This window comes from Streptopelia decaocto (genome assembly GCF_964273445.1).
Source record: "Streptopelia decaocto genome assembly, chromosome: 5".
NCBI classification, from domain to species: Eukaryota; Metazoa; Chordata; class Aves; order Columbiformes; family Columbidae; genus Streptopelia; species Streptopelia decaocto.
Window position 1 is genome coordinate 24204865 of NC_138659.1, and position 16551 is coordinate 24221415.

Sequence of the window (16551 nt, forward strand, 5' to 3'; positions counted from 1 at the left end):
AGAGACAGATGAATTCAGCAGATTATTTAGTCCACTTTCAATTTGTATTACTGTATGTAGGTGCCTATATTTTTTTGTTGATTGCAGAGATATCCCAGGATGGCTGACTTCCTGGCAGGTTGCTCAGCAAGTGCTGACAGCTGGTGGAATGAATTTATGCCTAAAAGCTACATCTTCAGTTGGCCTGGAACATTTCATCTCTTCTTTTTAGTGCAGCCTTCCAAATTTCAAGAAAGCATTTGTTTCCTTTTATCCAAATCCCGATGATCTCAAATATTTGCTTAGGGCTTACAACTATATTTCATTTCCTTGCCAATCAAAGTACACAAGTGGAAAAATGTTTCCGATCTCTGCAAACGTTATTCCTAAGTGCAAAATTGTTACCAGTTCTGAAGGTAGTTCCTACCAGTGTTTCACCAACAGAAGACCACATGGCTGTGTACTGAGTCAAACTGATAGGTGCTCAAGGCCAGGATCTTGTATCAGATAGTGGCAAAGTAGGTGTCAAATGAAACATGAAAGAGCACACCAGCCCATAGTGATGTTTTCCCAAATATGTTCTCAGCCTCTAAGCCAGCATCTAGGAGTAGTTACATTTATAGAGTCCTAAAATTACATTCAGCTCTTTGAAGACAACCGCGATGCTGATGTGGCCCCAGGTGAAAATGAGTTTGACACCCCTGCTCTAAGCATTTAATCTAACAAGAATGAAGTTTCAAATAGGTATGAATATGAAGAGCCATAAATACTCTTCCCATAATCCCTTTGCCTGTATCTTACCTTTTGATGTGCACTGCAGCACATTCTGGATCTTGGTGTCGTGCAATTTAGGCCAGTATCCATTCATGTATTCACAGCATGCTGTGCTTCCTTTGATATGTAGCTTTTGTTTTCTGTTCCAGGGAAGTTGTAGAGTCAGAGGTGGGGCCTGCAGCTTGCCTGGACTTGTCCCAATAGGAAATCAAAATGCATTCAAAATTTGGGTACTAAACCACTCCCAAGTAAAGCAAAATATGGACTGTGCTTCTATCTGTGCTTGTAGGAATAATATCAGTGGCTAACCAGCACCATTTTGTAGTCTTGGAAATATTTGTTTGGCATTCTGAAGAAGCCAGGAAATAACATATCCTCTTCTAGAAGTAGCTTCTTCTGGTATGAGAGAAACTGATGACAAATTAGGTGTAATCTGACTCCTGTATTACACAAAAAGAACTTCCTTCCCAGAGCATGAGGCATAGCACTCTGTCCTTTAACAATCAGCAGTTCAAGAGAGACATCCTAAAAGCTATAGCCAAGTACTTAGAGAGTAGTGCTCCAGGAAGGGACCATGGTTTTCTAAGTATCCTCTAATACAACTAAAGCAGGGTTTGATGCTCTGTGGGACTGGGACAGAGTTATATTTAAGCATGTTACCATATGATGCTTCACTTTTTAGGAGTGTGGGTTTATTATTATGTCTTATGACCTATAATAAAAGAATCGTGTTACAGATGTGTTGAGGTATCCCACCATTATGTGACTAGCTCCTTCAGTGTGGTAGAAACGTTACCCTTAGAGAGGCTAATGTAAATATGTAGACGGAAATGTCTATTTTGATATAATAAAAACATACCTTGGATAATGCCAGACATGGAAGCTATTTCTTAGTTCCTTTATAACCATTAATTTAAATACAGAATTATTTTGAAAAGCTCTGTATCATTTTACTACTAAAATGTTTGTGTACGTATCGTAGAATCATTGAATACTTTGGACTGGAAGGGACCTTCACAGGTCCAACCCCCCTGCAATGAACAATGAGAGACATCTTCAACCTAGGTCAGGTTGCTCAGAGCCCCGTCCAGTGTGGCCTTGAATGTCTCCAGGGATGGGGCATCTATGGCCTCTCTGGGCAACCTGGGCCAGTGTTTCACCACCCTCACTGTAAAAAATTTATTCCTCATGTCTAGCCTGAGTCTCCCGTCTTTTATTTTTAAACAATCACCCCTTGTCTTATAGCAACAGGCCCTGCTAAAAAGTCTGTCTCCATCTTTCTTACAGGCCACTTTTAAGTACTGAAAGCCTGCAATAAGGTCTCCTGGAGCCTTCTTTTCTACAGGCTTAACCACCCCAACTCTCTCAGCTTGTCCTTACAGGAGAGGTGTTCCATCTTTGATCACTTTTATGACCCTCCTCTGGACCCTCTCCATTTGTAAAGATTCATTATGTACTTCTCTATACATCATTGGTTGAATTGTGAGTAGAAAGATATATAGAAAGCTAAGTGACAAGAAGTATTTTTCTGAGGTGTTCTGAGAGCTAGAGCTTTGCTTTTCCAGTATCATCTTTTACTGAGCTGAATTCTGATTAATAGGATTTTTATGGCTTAATATGATTTCAATAACATTTTAGAGTGTTTTCCTCTGGGAGGGTAAAGGTATAAAGAGTCTTTCCTTTTGGCTTGTACAGGTTTTCTTATACAGAGAGATTGCAATTTTAATAGGATATATATTTAGGCCTTTTATGATTTCATTTGTTATACAAAGGCCAGCCTTCATGGGTTTAGATAAAATATATGCATTAGTATAATTTATTGTGGGAGACTATAAAATAACATGCAAAACCTGAATTAGATTAAATGTTACTAATATTCTATAACTTCCTGCTTTTTGTGGGACAAAGTTTTTGCATTTAAATTCTTAAATAGCTATTTCTGCATATGTTGTGTTTCTTGCTCTGCTACAGTAGTGTAAAGTTAAATATGCCATGTGGATCTTCTCCTTGTCATTTATTGTATAGAAGACCTAAGACGTGCGCTAGTAAGAGGAAAGTTGAGCAAGCAGTACAGATACTTGCTTGTGACAATATAAATACAGACAAGTCCATTTTTCAGAGGAGAGAAGGCATAAAATAACTGAGGGACTCCCTCGTGTGTTTTTATTAGATGGCCAAAATAATTAGCGTAAAGCCATAACCGCTTTTGCCTTGTCAAACACAAATATTTGCCTCTGTCACTCTCATATAAAGCCCTTTTACTCATTCTGGTTCTTTTGCTTCACTTTGAAACATTACAAACACAACCAGAGTGCTTTGGAGCAGTGGTATGTGGTGTCAACCTGGGAGATTCCAGACTAATGCTGAAGTATTCTGGTAGTTTTGCCAATAGATGGAGAGGAGGCTTCCTTGCACACTTTCATCTGCGTAATAGTTAAAGGTGGTATTGCTACCTGTGTGGTCTATTTTACTCTCACTGAGAGATACAAGGTTTTTGCCACTTCTGTTTAAGGAGGTCAGAAATGTAGATGCTTTTACAAAGTTGTAAACATACACCTCTGACAGTACTGTTTCATCTGTTGAAAGTTCCAAACTCCTTTACGGCTCCTTTCTGGCCTTCTGTTTATCCTTTTCTCTATGTCACTTATATTCTAAGTGAAAAACTCCCCAACATCTGTCATATGCAAAGAGAGACTGTTAATTCTCTTGTATTTGAGACTTTTTACAGAAACATGGGAAAATGGAGCTTAAAAGGAAATCTTAACTCCATAGAGTTCTTCCACTGCTAGAAGCAAAGAGAGGAAAATAGAGCCCCTGGTAAAAAGGAACCCATAAAACTTTGTCCGGATTCTTTCTAGTATTGCCATTTACCAAAACTGCCTAATCTGTGCCAGCACAAGCTGTTTGATATGATTTTCAATACCAAATTGAAGGAGGGGGAGGAACACAACATATTATTGTCACAGAATATGTGCAATAATTTATTTTTACTTATTTTTAAATTACTAATTGTTTTTTGTTAAAGATGATACTCAGTTTTCTTGTATTATATCTGACATGGACCGCACTTAGTTTTTTTTATTCTAGCTGTGGTTGATACTAGCCAACTCAGAACACATGGAGTTCTGCAGCTCTGAAAACTTCCGATAGCTACAGTGAATTTTTTTTTCCAAATCCTTCCAAAAGTTTCAGCTTCTTTCTGACTTAAGATTTACAATAGTAATCTTCAAATTAGAGGAGTTCACAAGTAAACCAGTGCCTATTGTATAATACTGAATTGTCAGAACTAAAGTTTTTAGCCAGTAGTAAATGAAGATCAGACATCTGGTGTTACATGTACCCAGTTTGTACTCTTCTAGGTCTGTAAAAATTAAACGTGCTGTAGCCAGAAACTCCAGCATGCCAGGGCACGTTCGTGTTCCAGTTTGTCACTGCATGAGCTAAGGTTTATATAACTCCTCAAACTCTCCTTTACTACAGCATTATTTCCAGGATCATCAGCTATGGGGCATTTCTGCTTGCAAACTTTTCCAAGGCTAGGTATTGCAAGGCTTCTTGACTCTGACTCATAAAATATAGCTCTTTGGGAACTTCTGAAAGACCTCATGTCTCTAGACCTAAGACAGACCAAATAGCAAGACTGGCCATTGGTAGTTTTATTATGGAGGTCTGGATAGCTGCTGAACTAAGCTTGTCTGTTTGAGTTGGCAGCCAAGGAGGGACCTTAGAAAGCACAGTTGCTCACAGTTTTCAATCAAAATATTATCACATTTCAAGTACTGGAGCATTTTTCACCTTGTATTGTCATTCTAATTTGGGCAGATATGTCTTCAAATAATTTGAAAATTACCAGCAAACAAACTTGATTTCCTAAGCAATAGTTATGCTGATCATTAGTTTTTTCTATGTGGCGTCTGTGGGAGTTGAGGGAATGTAGCATTTTGTTTGAGTCCTTTCTCTTCTAAGACAAGTCTACAGTAGAAACTTGCTTTGACTTTTGTTTATCAGGAAATCTACAAGAATTGCTGTGTGAGCAATCGGTACATACCATGTCCTCATCTTGTGTAGTTACTTCTGCATTTTGTCATTGAAACAGCACAGCACTGCTTTTAGAGTAGATCAATTTTCTCCCAGTTATTTTGGGAAGACTGGAATTCTGTTGTTTAAGGTCAAACCAAACAGTCCAAATGAATCCTCTTGTTTTGTCCCATCATCTCTTCTTTGAAAATGGTCTCTCAAGAACTGACAAGTACCCCACTCTTCGCATGATTAAGGTACACAAGCCACAAGGTCACAGGTCTTGGGACTTGTGCCCCACTTATTGCTCCTCCTCACTCATCTGGTTCAGATAGCTGCTTGTATAGGTGTCTTTGTGTGAGGTTGGAGGATGCATCTGTACATACTCCCTTCATAAAGCAGAAGTCGGGGTGACTATAGAAAGCCACATCAGTGTGTGGTGTGTGCCCAGTGATAGCCAGCACACTGCTGGTTTCTCAGCCTCCATCACCCCTAACAATTTCTGTGGCAAGGTGATAGACAGCATGATGCCATAGAAATAAACAGATGGGTAAGGGCTACAGCAGGTCAACATGGAATACTGATGGGGGGGGGTTGACAGAGGTGCTGTGCTTGTTTCAGGATGTTGGTGCTTCCAGACTTCATCCCGCATTTCAATAAACGCGTTTCAAAAGTAAGTATAAATTATGAAAACAACAAAAATTTTGCAACGAGGAATCTAATCTAGCTTAATTCAAAGTAACTCAGAACTAATATAGGTAGTGTAGGCAGTCCTGTGAATTCTTCATTCTTACAGGTTGCAAGCAAATTCTCCATAACAGCTTTGCATCAAGTATGTACAAGGATGGGTTGTGTAAATTATCATATGTGAAGACAAAGACCAATTTTCATTTTAATATGAAGACAGAATAAAACTGTTAGAAAAAGATGTAGTGACTCATGCAAGAGTAATCACAGTTTATGCAGGGCTGCCGAGCTACCAGTCCCATAACTTAGCGCTCAGTCATGTTACTAAGGAGATTGCTTCTCCTTTTCTAGTTCTTATTCATAAAATGTGACAATGAAGCATGACATTGCTTCCTATGTAATTACAGTGCCTGAAAATTTCCTAAGGTTTTAGAACCAGCCAACAGAGACCATCTTATGTGCTAACAAATCTGAGTTTTTGCCATGCTTTTAGTTGGTTTTTACCTGAACTTTGGAACATAGGATTCAGATAGAGAAGCAAGACATTTTCCTTCATGCAATGAGGAAAATAATAGTATGCACTTCTGTAGCATCTTCCACTTGATAAGCTGATAAAGCACTATGCAGTCTTTCCTGTGAAAAATATCTACCACTCTGTTGTATGTTACAAAAATGTAAGTATAGGTCATACAGGAAGTGGGTCAGAATACTAAAACTGAAAGTGTAATCCAGGTATCTCAACTCCACTTTCAGTATTCTCACCATAATTCCATTTTTCTTGTACAAGACATGTTACTGATGTATTTTGGTGTCCAAGATAAGATGACAGTCTGTTGGGTTTCATCTCCTTTCTTCTCCCCCTGCTCTTCTCTTCCCTCCCCCAGATATATTTTGAAGAAAGATTGTGCCCGAAATGTACTGTGGAAAATCTCCATATATCGGTACTTGTGGCAGTGAAATTCTGGAACCTGTCACTGTACCTGAAACATTTCTGGTACCTCTCTGTCTTCAGTACTTACCTGGTTTTGCACAACTGGCAATGACAAAAGCAGACAATGCCATCAGCTGTTCAAGATTTGCTAGCTGTCCTAGTTCACGGGTAGCTCAAATGTCACTGCATTTGGGAAAAAAACCTAACTGAAAACAGATTAGAGTGAGTTTTTGTCGTGTGTTTAGGTGAAACTGGTTTGAATTTTGATGTTAACTTCAAGGTGCTGTTCAGTGTCAATATGATGTTATAATTTTCTGTAACTTGAGGGGATAAAGTTATGTGAGTGTAGAAGTCTGTGACCATCAATATGCCACAAGTGGTGACTTAAGTCCTAGCACCAGTGAATGAATCCTTTGGGAAACTACTGTTTTTCACATTTACCTCAACTTTTCTGTTTCGGAAGTTGTTATTGTAAAAGGTGTGTGGCAATACAAGCAGTGATAATGCTTTCCTCCTGCTCATGCCTGCCTTAAGGAACCAAAGTGAGGTTGCTATGGGAAGGGGAGCACTGGTCAGAAATATTACTGTGAGCTTCCTTTACCTTGGTATATTAGGTAAATTTAATTTTCTAATCGTCCGCTTCTTCTTCTTCTTCCCGTACTGCCTTTAGTTTTTTTTTCTCCCTTGTTTTATACTAAACCTCATCTTATTTAAGCTTTCTTATGCAAAGATTCTACTCACTTCTATGAAAATTCACAGAGTTTTCCAATAACATTTCTCTCTTACTTCTGCAACATACGTGATGGTTAAAGAATCTTTTCTTGATGAGCTACGTGTTTCTTAAGCTCTAGCTACTCTTCAAAGGAAGGTCTAGTGCTCTTTCAGTTTTGAATTGCTTCATTAAAAAAAAAAAAAAAAATTGCTGTAAGATATTTTAGGTAATTCAGATTGTAAAATTCAGTACTCTGGAGAATGCATAAAACCCCAAACTACAAAGAGGTAGATGTCCTAGTTCTACCCCATACCCATAGATGTCACTGTGGTAAGTCACCATAAGGAATTTTAATCCTGCTGTTGTCACTGGATGTAACTTAACTGGTTTGAAGTGAGAATACCAGAGTTTCATTTATTTTTGATGATTGTTTTGATAATACACAGAGATTCTGGAAGATGAATAATCTGCTCCTTAATGACATTTCTCATTTAGATAGTTTAGGACCACAACTTTAGCTACATCATATGGTCAGGTTCTGAAGTAGATACATCAGGAGAAGCTTATTAAAACTAGTCTTGGTAAAAATTGAGAGAATGAAAGGATTGAACGTTAGAGTGAAATGAAAATAGTGCACAAAGGGGATCTCCCAAAACAGAAGAACTATACGACTAGTAGGGATCAAATATTTAATGTCAAAATCAATTAAATGTTTGGTTAGGTAGATAAATATTTGCCTCTGGAAAGCTAATTCTGACAAGAGGGAAAGAACAGTGTTACCGAAGTTGCTTTGGAGTACTGGAATAGTTGCGGCAAAACCAGAGAAATGTTGGCCAGGCAGCCAGAAAGAGTGAGCCAACAGGAAAGAGGCAAACACAGCGCTGAAGAAAAATTTGATCTGAACAGTGCTTTAAAAATCAACTGAGCGTGCCTTGATTTCTATTTCAGCAAAAGCCCTTTGACTGAGTCAGTGGTAATTTGTTAAAGATGAATGTTCTATCTATAATTATCTGATTGTTTTAAATTATATACTTTACAAAAGGAGGTTAACCAGCCAACTCTTCTGTCAATAGATGTCGATCCTTTACAGCTATTTGACTCTTTGTTTTAGAAAATGCCTTTTATACCACCAACCTGTTGTACAGATAACTTCATGTAACTTGGTGGGATGAGGGGAAAGTCTACTAATGTAAGCAAAAAGTGTGTGTAAAGTATGTAATAGACCCTGAATTGTCCGTGAACAGCATGGATTTAGGAAACTGTTAGTTTTTGCTGTAGTATTCCTTTGGGAGACGAAATTATGGAAGTCGAATTCTTAAATCCACAGAAAAGGGCAAGGGGAGGTCACTGCATGTAAACGGCTTGTGTGCCGGGGGTTCGGCGAGACTCAGCCTGAAGAGCCTGCGGAGGGTGTGGTTGGAGAGCCGTAAATCACGGCTCGGCGCTGGCGGGGCGGCTGAGAGCGCCTGCGGCCGCGGCGCTGCCTGAGCTGCCGCACGCACCGCACGGCCGCGGGGGCTGGCCCGCGCCCACCAGGTGAGTGGCGCCCGGGAGTCGGTATCGCTTGCTGGGTTGGAAACGGCATAGTCACGGAACCAGGCCCGTATTTTCGTGGCCCGGGCCGAGTGAGCGATAAGGCGCTCTTAGAAGGCTCCGGTTGAGTCACCCTTAGTTTAGTTATCGCGAACTGCTCTTCTTTAGGGCAGGCTGGTGCAAGTGTACGCGCCGGCACCTACTGCGGCACGGCCATACCTCGGTCTCTCCCGAGAGCGTCCCGGTTTATTTACTGGAAGCGCTCCGGACCGCTGGCATTGCGGGTCCGGCCTCCGGCCACTCCTTTCTCCTGCCCTGCTGCCCGCTCCCGCCGGCTCCGCGGCCCGCAGGGCTCCACAACCCCAGGGGAACCCGGACGGGACTCGCTGCCAGGAGGTCGCTTGGCAGGGACAGAACCTCCAACTGATCCCCAGAAAGCCTGGGAAGGAGCAGCAGTGATCAGACTGGTAACTGTGGGACAGCGTTGTTCTCTCGGGCTGAGAATGAAAAGCTGAGGGGGTGTGTGTGTGTGAGCGTCCCTCTGTCCCTCTACCTCTCTCGGGCAGGAAGCGGAGGAGCAGGGCGAGCCCTGACCCTGGCGGCGGTGGGCTTGCGGGTGCGGGAAATGCCAGAGCTGGGGCAGTAACTACTGAGTCGTTTGATCCAATGCTTAGGTTTTACAGGAAGGGATCCTGTGGCAATCTCTTAAATATTCTTGTAAGTGTAAAATGCTGGTGTACTTGAGATACCAAGATCCTTCCCTCAGTAGAGGGAAAGGAAATGCTGTGTGGGGTTTTTTGTTGTTTGTGGGAGTTTTTGGCCTTTTTTTGGGGGGGTGGGTGGAGGATGTCAGTTAAAGAGGTGTTTATATAAGATCGTTTATTTCTGTTCAAATTTATTAGTTTAAAATGAGTGCGTACTTACTGCTGAAAAGGTTTTTTTACATACTTTATTTTCAGTGAGAGTGGGTAATTTTGTGTGTGTGTGATTTTTTTTTTTTTTTTTTCTTCCCAGTAACATTGTGGGAACAGAGGAGTGGGCAAAATAATAAATGACTTCCTATACTAAAGGAGGAACAAAAGCTTGTATTTTGAAGCATTAGGTGAAAAATGCTTAGATTTGGCTGTAACCTTGGTGAAGTCCTCCACTTCTGCCAGCAAGATGGGGAGAGGATGTTTATTTCAAGTCAAGGCTTCATACCATTTAGAATTACTGAGCTAACTGGTTGGGCACTTAAGTTTCTCAGATAATTTCATAGTACAGGACAAATGAGGAGGTCTCTACTTATGATTGAATCCTCTTTGATGATTATTTTTTCATGGTAGTTTTTATAGATATCAAGGCATTCTGTGTGTGAAAACTTGCAAAGTTTGGGGTTTATCTGTTTCTCTCACCTCTAAACAGAAATTTCAAAGATAACTTATCCTGGCCTCTGTGTTTTCTGTTTCCTGAGAATAATAGCTAAAAATAACGTTTTAAATAGATTGTCTGATTAGAGTGCAAGGAGCTATGGGGGGTGGAAATGGTATGACATATATAAGGAGAGAGAAAGAGAGCACAAACATTGTGATAGCGCTTCAAGACCCTTTGGAAGCACTGACCTGGCTGTAATCCGGTGGGGAGTTTTTGATGTTTGACAGGCTCATGGTTTTTTCTGATAATAGTTTAAAGCCTTTGAACTATTGCATATGCTTTCTCAATCTATTTCTCCTTATCATAATAGGCTGTAGGTTCCTGAACCTTAATATTCTTCTCAAAGTCCTGTGACCTGTTTGCTACAGCAGCTACTGCATCAGTTTATCTTGTTTTTAAAAAAGGCACAAAACAGAGGTTGTAGAAATCTGCTTCTAAGCTATTTTGGGAGCAGGAATCCTCTCTTTTTTTTTTGTCATACTAATGAAGAAGACTATGTTGCTTCTAGGGAGGCGGTTAACATGTAATTTGCCTTGAGTTTATAGTGGCTATAGTTTTAACTGTATTTCTTCCTATGATATGTTAACTTCAGTGGCTTTTCAGCTTTTTGTGTTTCCATAACTTATTCTCTTACTATACAAAAAATAAATCCAAGGAAATTGATCTAGTTTTTGTCCTGAACTTGACTTTCTTCACCATTAAGGTTGATCACTTTCATTATTTCCTGTGTGCATCTGTATAGTGCATGCAAATGTGCCAAGTTATCCTAGCAGGGAGAAAACAGTCATATGCTTCCCACTCATCATAATTTATTGTTACTGATTTTGAGAAAGGGAGGGCAGGTGGGTGGTAGGAGGCTGTGAGGAGACTTGCTGTGTCAAAAGTGAGCAGAGTTTTCACAAAAGTTGACTCCCTGTTGTAAAAACCTGAGAACATAAGGCAATTGTTCTTCAGTTGGATGTACTGAACTATGTTCAAGCCCTCTTAGCTTCATAGCATATATAATGATAAAGACATGGTAAGATAGTAAGTATTGTAGCATTGGTGATATGATAACACCAGGTATAGACATTAGAGAGTTTGATCTAACAGGGAGAATCATCCAGACTGCAGATCAATAAGGCTTTGAGAGAAATATGAATCTTTTGATGTCCAAAACTGGTTTAGATATAACTCAGAGATTTGAGATAGCTTGAGAGTCTGATTCAGAACTCTGAAATTGCTTTTCTCTTTCCTTTTATGAGGTTTCTATTAGCATGAGCATATACAGCCTTGTCTGTTATGCTGTTCATGAATCTCCGAGGCCAAACTGGAGATTTCCCTCCTCCAATGTATTGAAACAACAAAGTAGCAGCCATTGCCACTAGTTGTGTTATGTTGTGGTATGAAAGGGCCACTTGTATCAGGTTGAATGAACCTCCAGAAATCTTCTTCAAACTGCATGAACATCAGAAAGCTTTCATGAAGATAAGCTGAGCCAGAAAGTTTGTGTTTGCATCCCAAAGCCAAGAGGGCATGAGTAGAAGGCTATTTTATATGTTGTTTTGGGGACTGAAGGTTATTTGTTTAATTGTTCATATGGTTCTTTTTTGTTTTGAGCAATGATGTGAAGAGATGCACACCCCATTGAACTAGAGCTTGATGCATGTTTGGTCTTGCCCACCAGATATGTATTTTATTCTATGCCCAATCTTATGCAGTTTCCTAAATGCCATGTTGATTTTAGGCCTCTTAATTTGTATTTCCTTACCCTCATTCATAACAAAAAATCACGACATGTCAGAAGTTACCTGGAAAACTTTCATGCCCTCCAGTTCTCTGAATTAACAATCCTGCCAATTCTATTCGCATATACTTTCCCAAATTAGACTAAAGAAATGCCTGTCTATAGATAAATACAAATTCATCTAGCATTTTTAACATTATATTGGCATGAGTCAATGTTGTTTGCATCTAGTTAGAGGAAACTTGTATGACTTCCAAAGTGCCCTGTTTTGTTAGATGCGGCATTTTAACAAATGGGAATGTTTACAATTCAATTTTGGTTCTTCTTGGGCTATCATTCTGCTATAATGTCTACCATTTCCATTGTTGATTGCATGATGGCAGATGTTCAAAGCACACTGTCTCTTAGGGAGTAAAAATTTCTATATGTAGTAGAGTCAAACATTCAAGTATTTGAGACATTCCAGAATCTTCAGCTACAGAGACTCCCTCCTTGCAGTGTTTATATTCAATACAAGAAAAATGTATGGATAGTTTGGCAGGACTTTTGCTGCTGAGCTAATTGTTGTACTTCTTGGTTTAAATTTATGAAGAATACACAGTACAGTAACAGATAGGCAAGCAGTTGAATTTATGGGTAGAAGTTAGCAGACTTGGTTTTTGGTGTTTGTGTTTTTTTGTTTGTTTATTTAAGGGTTTTGCAGGGAGGATTGCTTGAAATACTGGGTGTTTCAAAAACATGGACCAATTTCAAAGCAGTATATTTTCAAATTGGGTCCATCTTTTTGAAACACTCTATTATCAAAGCTTCAGTACCCACATAATTGTGGCCGTCTTGCAAGTTCTTGAACATAGGCATTTCTTACTGACTTTGGAACTCAGTTCCTCAAAACCAAACTCAGATATGAATTTGAGGATTGGGTATTGAATTTGTAAATCATGGGATGTTACTGAGAGTGACTTGAAAGGTGCAATGATTAGAACATAACTGAGGGAGTTTGGTTTTCTTTCTTAAGAAGGGCTTCTTAGGAGGGAAGGTTGCATGCAAAATTATATACTTCAGAGGCTCTAAAATCCCTCAGACTATTGGACTTGAAAACTACTGGATTGCTGTAATAATTATCCTGTGATTTGGTGAGGAGAGGGAGTTTTCAGCTTTCTTTATGGATTCTCAAACATGAAGTGGTTGACAGTTTACTGTCATGTTAAGCCTATTGTGGACTCATCTCGTATCAGCCACTAAACTGAAGCTTTTGTTGGTTATACTTATACTTGCTTGGTTTTGATACCCGTTTGCATGAAATGTCATGTGTTGCATTTCAGCATAGTAGCATCTTGCAGGAAAGCCTAACTAAAGACTATCTGAGTGGATAACCTGTACTTAAATAGTCAGAATACAGAGATTTGGAGTTGTTTTTTATAAACAATTAAGAAAGTATGACTATTAAGTACAGAATCTTAGCAGCCCCCAAAAGGAGAATAACAAGATATTTGTGCAATATGAGCAAGCTAGCCTCCAATTTTTCAGACTCTTTATAAATTGTATTTGTTGCCTTACTACAGTAAACAAACCCGAGTTTTCAAATGAATGTGTGGATTCTAAGAAGCTGCTTTTTTTTTTTTTCCGTATTGTTTGAGATGACTTTTATCATTCCTGTCTAATTATAAAGCTGAACTTACTGGACCAAGCTCCGTCAGTTTGCTTTAGCTGTAGGAGGTTATAGCTTTATGGTAAGAATTAGTATTTTACACCTTTGTATCTCTTGACCAGTTATTTTGCAAAGAACAATTGTAATGCAATGCTGACTTTACAGCACTTAAAAAATATTTTGAAAGTAATTATATATTATTAATACTAGCCAGCTTAAACTGTGTCCTCAAACCACATGGTAAATGGAGAGGTGATTTAGTGTTTCACATCAAGGGCCCATATAATAATTTAGGGAAGAGGTTTTTTGTGAGAGTATGGTTTGGTTTCTCTAGGATTTCAAATTCTGTTTGGACCTGTGTAACCAAAAATATCAATTCTTATTAACTTCTCAACTATTTTCTACTCTTTTTGACAAGAAACCTGACCAAAGTAAAATGGATTCTCTCTGGGCAAGGATGCTATTTCGAGAGGCTTTTCTACTGTAGTATATAGTATCTGTGCTCAGACGAAGCCTTGGCAAATTGAAGATCTAAAAAAAAAAAATCTAAATATTATTTATCACCTGTAATTCATGTGTATTTGTTGTAGGACACTTAATAAGGGAAAAGTGGGAAAGGATTTGTTGTCAAAGCCTGGAAGCCTTATCCAGCCTATGAATCCCTGCAATGCAGCTGACAGGAAATAACAAAATTCTTTCATAAATTTGAAATCAGCTTTAGTGTTACTGTAAAACTAAGCCTGTTATGATAATCTCTGAGTAGAAGTAACAGTAGCTTCAGTGCAGCAATGCTTCGGTAGTACCTGTGATGCTGATCCTGGAGAAGAGAGCAGGAGGACTATAGAGCCAGCTCTGTTTTCTTTGCAACACCTGCGCATTCCCCAAAACCAGAGGAATTCTTGTGCAGCTGTAAGCAGCTGACTTCCAGGCTGCTGGGCCTTCAGGGTGCTACTCTTATTTTGCAGCATGAAACTTGACCAAGATCAGAACAGATTCTCCCTGTCTATAACTGTTATGTCCAAAAGCTCTTCTGGTTTCTGATTTCATATCAATCTCTGCTGCTCCGGTGGCTTTTCCAGTTTTTATGGGAGGCACCTGGCTGACTATCACCTAGGTTAAATAGTGTAGGTCTGGTTGACCTTTAGGTCTGTGTGTATGTTCCATAGAGTGGCTTTTGCAAGCTAATGTAACTGGATAGGATAAGGGAGCCTGTCTTCTGTAATATAACACTGTAAGGTGAGCACAAGGCAGCATTTTTTGAGGAACAGAACAGCAATCTGTTAATGTGCCTGAAGTGTTTGTCTCACAAAGTTTTTTGCTCATGATAACAGAAAAACCTGTACTGTACAGCAGGCTATAACTGATTGTACAAGAGACTGACAGCTATGCAAATCCCTAAAGTCAACAATGCTTTGAGCCAGCAGACCGTGCATGCTGAAGAAGAGAATTCCAGTAATCTGCTTCTGCCCTTATCTCTTGGGTACAGCCCTTTAGTTTACAGCCTGTTAGAAATATGTGACCAGTTATCTGCTAGATTTATTACTTGAGCAAGTCTCTTATTTTCCTCACAGTATGCCAACTACTGGGTTTATAAACATTATTCCGAACCAAGCTGTAGAGTGTCCTTTATATATTGTCAAAATGTTCTTAAAACTTTGCTTTTTGTTAACAATTCTAAGTGGATGTCTAAGTCTTCAGAGGACATAAAGGACCAAAAAGAGGAACTTCGTGGATAGAAATGTAGGGTTGCTCAGGGCTTGCTCTTGTGTGTGTGTCCACATTGGTTGGATTTTGTTGTGACTTTTCACGTGTATAAAAGTTAATATACATGTATGCTTGATGTGCAGTTGGGTGCAACATGACTGGATGATGATACAGGCTACATCTTGAGGTGTCTGACTGCCTCAAAGCAAAGCAGAAGTTCAGTTCTAGATGCCTTTGTTAGTGATACTATTTAACTTCTATTAAAGTGGGGGCTTTGACGATTGATGCACTATGACGATTGATGCAGTACGATAACTCTTGTGGTTTTTGTGTTTTGTTTTGTTTTGTTTTCCAGAACCTAAAATGATAGCTGCAGGAAAATTTTCAAGTCTTCCCAGAAATGGCTCAGTGAACCACCAGTTCTCATTAGCTTCTTCCATGGACCTTTTGACCACTAAACCTTCACCAACTGAGCATCGCTCAGACGCCTTTCAAGATATCTCTATCCATGGCACTCTCCCCAGGAAGAAGAAGGGGACAATTCCCATTAGGTCTTGTGATATGTTTAGCCACATGGGAACATTGCCGTACACCAGAACATACCGGCAGCAGCCACCTTTTATACAGGGTGTTATAGAAGAGTACCCTCCACAAAATGGGAAGAGCAACAAACTCCATACCAGGTACCTTGTAAAACCTTAATTTGCATATGTTTGTTGCATACGAATGATTATGTATTTTTCTAGACTTCTAAATGTCCTGTTATAGGTGCAACTGTTTATCATAGTTCTGTATTCTAACAAAGGTTGATTTTTCTTCCTAGTACTCAATTTAGGTCTTGATGGAATAAGCCAAGCAAAAAACAGTGTGAAACATGTGTGGGATGGGGAGGGGGAGTTGTGAATCTGATGCATAGGTTTCAGGATTCTGAGAATTTCTTTTTTTTTTTTGACTTACCGAACAGCTCAGGCTTCAAAATAATCTTCCTGTTGGAATAAGATCAGTCAGTATATGGGCTGTTAAATACTCATGCCTGTTTAAAATGTCCTTTTATATCACTCTTTCTATGGGATCTACCGATTTGGATTTTTAGTCTTTCTTTTGACATCTATGTAGTTTTTAAAAATAGATCTTGCCTCTGGATATTTAAAAGGTATAACATTGCATTCTTCCAGTTTGTGGAGGAAACTTCTTAAAGTCACTGAATTGCTTTGAAATGACCCTTTGTATTGTTCTACTAGAGCAGTTTTAACCAGGAAGTCCAACTGTTCAAAGCTGTTTTGATTTGGATTTAATGCCTATATGGATGCAGTGCGGGGGGAAAAGGAGAGTGGTGCTAGAGCGGCGTCCAGCCTAGAGCTACATGTGAGCTGTTTTTCTTGAAGACTCAGTGGAACCCAGTGTACACTGAGCTAATGTCACATTAT

The 16551-nt window shown here is 39.4% G+C and overlaps 1 protein-coding gene and 1 long non-coding RNA gene across 4 annotated transcripts in view; one reads left to right on the plus strand and one right to left on the minus strand.

Moving 5' to 3' along the window:
• The window catches only part of BCAR3 (BCAR3 adaptor protein, NSP family member), an 82645-nt gene that overhangs the window by 6625 nt on the left and 59469 nt on the right, over positions 1-16551 (plus strand). The window contains exons 1-2 of one of the 3 annotated variants that reach the window (XM_082054009.1): positions 8627-8636; positions 15480-15807. In XM_082054009.1, the coding sequence (XP_081910135.1) occupies positions 15488-15807 (320 nt within the window). In that variant the 5' untranslated portion in view covers positions 8627-8636; positions 15480-15487. Of the gene's footprint in view, positions 1-8626; positions 8637-9021; positions 9101-15479; positions 15808-16551 lie in introns of those variants that run through there. The other 2 variants (XM_082054010.1, XM_082054008.1) reach the window with 2 other exon arrangements.
• The window catches only part of LOC309440409, a 79406-nt gene that overhangs the window by 4599 nt on the left and 58256 nt on the right, over positions 1-16551 (minus strand). The window contains exon 3 of the long non-coding RNA XR_014184194.1: positions 781-944. This is a non-coding gene — a long non-coding RNA (uncharacterized lncRNA). The remainder of the gene's footprint in view (positions 1-780; positions 945-16551) is intronic.